Source organism: Chrysemys picta, chromosome 4, assembly GCF_011386835.1.
Source record: "Chrysemys picta bellii isolate R12L10 chromosome 4, ASM1138683v2, whole genome shotgun sequence".
Classification (NCBI taxonomy): Eukaryota; Metazoa; Chordata; order Testudines; family Emydidae; genus Chrysemys; species Chrysemys picta.
This window is the reverse complement of record NC_088794.1, coordinates 40,994,359-41,000,448: the sequence shown is the minus strand read 5'-3', so window position 1 is coordinate 41,000,448 and position 6,090 is coordinate 40,994,359. Positions and strand designations below refer to the sequence as shown.

General features: G+C 46.2%; 1 protein-coding gene across 1 annotated transcript; it reads left to right on the top strand.

The window, feature by feature from the left end:
• The first annotated feature begins 2,504 nt into the window (after positions 1-2,504).
• Positions 2,505-4,977, top strand: LOC135982996 (uncharacterized). The gene is made up of 2 exons (XM_065592089.1): positions 2,505-3,188; positions 4,348-4,977. Exons 1-2 carry the CDS (start codon positions 2,648-2,650, stop codon positions 4,938-4,940), a joined length of 1,134 nt encoding a protein of 377 aa, XP_065448161.1. The 5' UTR covers positions 2,505-2,647; the 3' UTR covers positions 4,941-4,977.
• Positions 4,978-6,090: the final 1,113 nt, after the last annotated feature.

The following is a 6,090-nucleotide window of genomic DNA, read 5'->3' as shown; positions in this document are numbered from 1 at the left end:
CAAACATAAACCACCAACTAATGTGGGAACGTAACTTGCACCATTTCTGAATGCTAAAAATATTACATATATTTCCCTAGTGTGCAGGGGAAATGCACACTTGCTGCCAGACTTTTGTTCAGCAAGTTTCCTATCACAGTGCTGCAGAGCTGGGATTCTACTGTATTTACCCACTATACCAGGAATTTTTTTAAACACACACTTAGTCCTCCACAGGCTCAGTAAACATTATCTCTGCTCTAAATGATATTAGCATGAAAGGGATTATCACCAAGAAATATGTCACAACTGAAAATATTTTAAAATCTCAATTTTTGCCTTTCAAACTTTTCATGAGAATGTAGCACCAGCAAAAGGTGCAAATCAGCAGCCTGCAGCCCGAAACCCTTTATACATAGACTAGGCACAGATGAGCAGCAGAAGCAAAAAAAAAAAAAAAAATCACCTCTCCCTACACTCTCCTGACAATACACCACAACTCAGACAATGAAGGGCTGACTCCGGGGGGGGTCATGAGGAGAGAGTTCAAACTACATTCCCATTTAGGGAATATCTACATGGAGAAATTTTCTGGCACAGTTATATTGTAATAATTATTCTGCTATAATTATATCAGTACAAGTCCCTGTACAGACCGCTATTGCAAAATAAAAGTTATTTTATGGCAGAATAGAAGCAGAGTAATTACTCTTCTGACACAATATCACCTTTATTCCGCAATAGAGGTCTAAACAGGGATGTGTACTGATATAATTATAACAGAATAATAATTCCATTATAGCTATGCCACAAAATTTCCCTAAGTAACAAGGCCCCCTTTGTCAAACAAGTTATTTGGCTCAATACAGAGTTAGTTGGGTGCAATTCTTTGACCTGTGTTATATAGGAGGTAAGACTAGATGATCTAGTGGACCCTTCCTAGCCTTAAAATCTATTAATTTACCTAGAATAGTGTTTTTTTGTATTGACTGCAGTCCAACAGGAGCTGGACAAGGATCTTCAGCTAATCTCATACAGGCCAAACAAGCCATCAGTCGGTAACAATTTTTTGTCACTATCTAATGAGTGTGAACAGATTGTGGTTGAAATCTTGGCCCCACTGAAGTCAATGGGAATTTTGCCATTGATTTCAATGAGGCCAGGAATTCACCCTAATTATTAAAAAGAACCCAACAACTTGGCCGACGTCACTAGTGGACTCTACTCCACCAATAAACTACACTATGCTGATAATCATTTCCTTACAGGAAAGAGCCTGGAATCTTATCCCCTGGCCTGAAGGTCAACATTCTAGCACTCTGTCAGAACAGCGGAAAAAAGAATTTCAGAGGGGAGAGCTATTCACTGAGGAGTCCCTACATCTAAAGCCCAATATATTAATTATATATCCCATTATCAGTCCAATTCCCTTTTAATCTTAAAACTCTGTAGATGAAATGTTGTTTAATGACAGTTGGTTTAATTGTAAAAAGGTAGAACTCCTGGAACGGAGAATTTTCCATTCTCACAACATGCTGAGAAGTACTCGTATTATATCTATGGGGACCATTTTTACAGGGATTTAACAACACAGACCCACTGACATTTTTTGTTTATATAGATACTATCCTGAATTTAGAGCCACCCAAATCTAAACAGATCCCATTTGTTTTCCTCTAATTAAAAAAGAAGTTAAAAATAGTCACTTTTTCTCCATAGCATATGATGTTCAGGCCATTTCTTGCAATGCTAGATATTACCCAGCCTATGGGGGAAAAATCCCAGAAAGAGCTGAATCCTCTCGCCCACACCCATTCATTTAAAACACATACAACCTCTGCATAAAACATTGATAATACGGAGTGGGGAATGACCTTCTATTGGCCAGCAGTTGGACTAGATGAGCCAATAGGTCTTCTCTGTTCTCAATTTCTATGAAAGTTATTTTAAGGAGAGTTTGTAAAGCACTACACATCAAGAGATGCAAACAAGCAAAGGTTGTGAATGTTGAAAGAAACCTCTGGTACCTTCCCAATAAAGGCACATCTATGGTACTCTCTTAGATAAGCATAGTTAAAATAATGTAGTGAAAAGGCCAGAAGGCTACTTCCACTGGAAGAAAGATAATTTGTCTCATTACCTTCTCTCTGAGCTTTGTCTCATTAGTTTAAGTGACAAAGCAAAGGCTTACAATATATTGAGAGACAGTGTTTAAAACAAATTTCTGGTAAAGGAGGAAATGTTTCACAGGATATTTTACAATAGGAAACAGGTTTCAGTTCTATTCTTAGGCCTGGTCTACACTACGACTTTAATTCGGATTTATCAGCTTTAATTCGAATTAACCCTGCAACCGTCCACACAACGACGCTATTTATTTCGATGTAAAGGGCCCTTTAAATCGATTTCTGTACTCCACCCCGACGAGCGTAGTGCCAAAATCGATTTTAGCAATTCGAATTAGGGTTAGTGTGGCCGCAATTCGATGGTATTGGCCTCCGGGAGCTATCCCACAGTGCATCATTGTGACCGCTCTGGACAGCAATCTAAACTCGGATGCACTGGCCAGGTAGACAGGAAAAGCCCCGCGAACATTTGAATTCCATTTCCTGTTTGCCCAGCGTGGAGAGCACAGGTGACCACAGATAGCTCATCAGCACAGGTAACCATGCAGGCTGATAATCGAAAAAGAGCACCAGCATGGACCGTGAGGGAGGTACTGGATCTGATCGCTGTATGGGGAGAGGATTCAGTGCTTGCAGAACTTCGTTCTAAAAGACGAAATGCAAAAACTTTTGAAAAAATCTCCAAGGGCATGATGGAGAGAGGCCACAATAGGGACTCAGATCAGTGCCGCGTGAAAGTCAAGGAGCTCAGACAAGCCTATCAAAAAACAAAGGAGGCAAACGGTCGCTCCGGGTCAGAGCCGCGGACATGCCGCTTCTACGCCGAGCTGCATGCAATTCTAGGGGGGGCTGCCACCACTACCCCACCTGTGTTCGTAGATTCTGGGTCGGGGATAGTCTCATCAGCGACGCCTGAGGATTCTGCCGATGGGGTAGAGGAGGAGGAGGAGGAGGAGGAGGATGAGCTTGCAGAGAGCACACAGCACTCCATTCTCCCCAACAGCCAGGATCTTTTTATCACCCTGACTGAAGTACCCTCCCAAGCCAGTACCCAAGACTCTGACCCCATGGAAGGGACCTCAGGTGAGTTTACCTTTTAAAATATAAAACTTGTTTTAAAAGCAAACGGTTTTTAATGATTACTTTGCCTGACTTTGCATTCGCGGTCAGTTCAGCTACTGGAAAAGTCAGTAGCTACTGGAAAAGTCTGTTAACGTGTATGGGGATGGAGCGGAAATCCTCCAGGGACATCTCCATGAAGCTCTCCTGGAGGTACTCCGAAAGCCTTGCCAGAAGGTTTCTGGGCAGTGCATCCTTATTCCCTCCTCCATGGTAGGACACTTGACCACGCCATGCTTGCAGCAAGTAATCTGGTATCATTGCCTGACAAAGCCTGGCAGCGTATGGTCCCGGTGTTTGCTGGCATTCAAGCAACATCCGTTCTTTATCTTGTTGTGTAATCCTCAGGAGAGTGATATCACTCCTGGTAACCTGGTTGAAATACGGGAACTTAATTAAGGGGACAGAGGTGGCTGTTCCTACTGGGCTGTTTGCCTGTGGCGGAAAATAAATCCTTCCCTGCAGTTAGCCAAGCGCAGATGGGAAATTGGCCCTGAGTTTTTCGCATTTGGCTAGCAGGGATCTTCCCTGTTACCAGCCACGCGGTGGGGGGAGGGGTACCGTGATCATCCCAGAGAATTCATGGCGGGAGGGGGGCGGCAGCGGGGGGGGGGGGGGGGGGGGGGTTAGTTTGGTGCCTGCAGGGATCTTCCCTGATACCAGCCACGCGGTGGGGGGGAGGGGTACAGCGATCATCCCAGAGAATTCATGGTGAGAGGGGGGGTGGTTAGTTTGTTTTCTGGTGCTGCTGAATGTTAACAGAAAAACCGCAGGACTCTACTTGCCTGAAGGGGCCCAGACAAGCCCCCCCACACTGCCCCCCCCCCCAACTGGCTGAGATTGGCCAGGCTTCTGCAGCACTCTACAAGCTATGCTTGGTATGTAGGAAAGGAGGGCGCAGAAGCTTACCATGGCCGCATGCAAGCCGAATTCTGTTGCCCAGACCTGTGATCTCTAGCAGCAAAGCCACAGGCACTCAGCATTAAGAGGCAAAATGCGACCTTGCACAGAAATCACATGTGCTATGTAATGTGAACAGTGTTGGTCACCGTGAAAGAGTATAAGCATTGTTCTGCAAAATGTAGCTTTTAAAACAATTCTCTCTTTTTTCCCCTCCCTACAGCAGCTGCAAATTCCTCAAGCCTCCCTCCTCCATCCCGAAGGTTATCACAGATAAGGCGTCGTAAGAAGAGAACGCGAGACGAGATGTTTTCGGAAATTATGGAATCCAGCCGCAGTGACAGAGCTCATGTGAATGAGTGGAAGGAAACAGTTTCAAAGTATAGGAAAGAAGTCAGTGAATGTGAGGACAGGAGGGACCAACGTGAGGAGAGGAGGGACCAACGTGAGGAGAGGAGAGACGCTCGAGATGAGAGGTGGCGGCAGGAAGACCAGAGGATGAAGGATGCAACGCTGGGGCTGCTCCGGCGTCTGGTGGAGGTTCAGGAACGGCTGCTGGAAAACAGACTGCCGCTTCAGCCCCTGTTCCATCCTCCCCCCTCCCCATGTTCCGTATCCTCCTCACCCAGACGTGTAAGAACTCGGGGGGGGGAGGCTCCGTACACCTTCCCATTCCACCCCAGTAGACAGCCCAAGCAAAAGGCTGTCATTTTTTTAACCTTTTCTTTGTGGCTTTTTCCTTCCCAGCAATCCTCCTCCCAAATACCACCCGGGTTCCCTCCCTCTTTTTCTAATCTATTAATAAAGAATAAATGATTTTTAAATGATAGTGACTTTATTTGGTTTGAAAGAAAGCTGGGGGAAGGGGCAGCGTGGGTTCCTTACAGAAAATCAGTCAATAAAGGGGGCGGGTTTTCATGAAGGAGAAACAAACAGATATTTCACACTGTAGCCTAGCCAGCCATGAAACTGGTTTTTAAAGCTTCTCTGATGCACAGCGCTTCATGGTGTGCTCTTCTAATCGCCCTGGTGTCTGGCTGCGCGTAATCAGCAGCCAGGCGATTTGCCTCAGCCTCCCACCCCGCCATAAAGGTCTCCCCCTTACTTTCACAGAGATTGTGGAGCACACAGCAAGCAGAAATAACAATGGGGAGATTTCTTTGGCTGAGGTCAGAGCGAGTCAATAATGATCTCCAGCGACCTTTTAAACGGCCAAATGCACATTCTACCACCATTCTGCACTTGCTTAGCCTGTAGTTAAACAGCTCCTGACTCCTGTCCAGGCTGCCTGTGTATGGCTTCATAAGCCATGGCATTAAGGGGTAGGCTGGGTCCCCAAGAATAACTATGGGCATTTCAACATCCCCAACGGTTATTTTCTGGTCCGGAAAGTAAGTCCCTTGCTGCAGCCCTTTAAACAGAGTAGTGTTCCTGAAGACGCGAGCGTCATGAACCCTTCCCGCCCAGCCCGCGTTGATGTTGGTGAAACGTCCCTTGTGATCCACAAGTGCTTGCAGCACCATTGAAAAGTACCCCTTGCGGTTTATGTACTCGGTGGCTTGGTGCTCCGGTGCCAAGATAGGGATATGGGTTCCGTCTATTGCCCCACCACAGTTAGGGAATCCCATTGCAGCAAAACCATCCACTATAGCCTGCACATTTCCGAGAGTCACAAACTTTCGTAGCAGCACCTGAGTGATTGCTTTGGCTACTTGCAGCACAGCAGCCCCCACAGTAGATTTGCCCACTCCAAATTGATTCCCGACTGACCGGTAGCTGTCTGGCGTTGCAAGCTTCCACAGGGCTATCGCCACGCACTTCTCAACTGTGAGGGCTGCTCTCATCTTGGTATTCTGGCGTTTCAGGGCAGGGGACAGCAAGTCACAAAGTTCCATGAAAGTGCCCTTACGCATGCGAAAGTTCCGCAGCCACTGGGAATCGTCCCAGACCTGCAACACTATGCGGT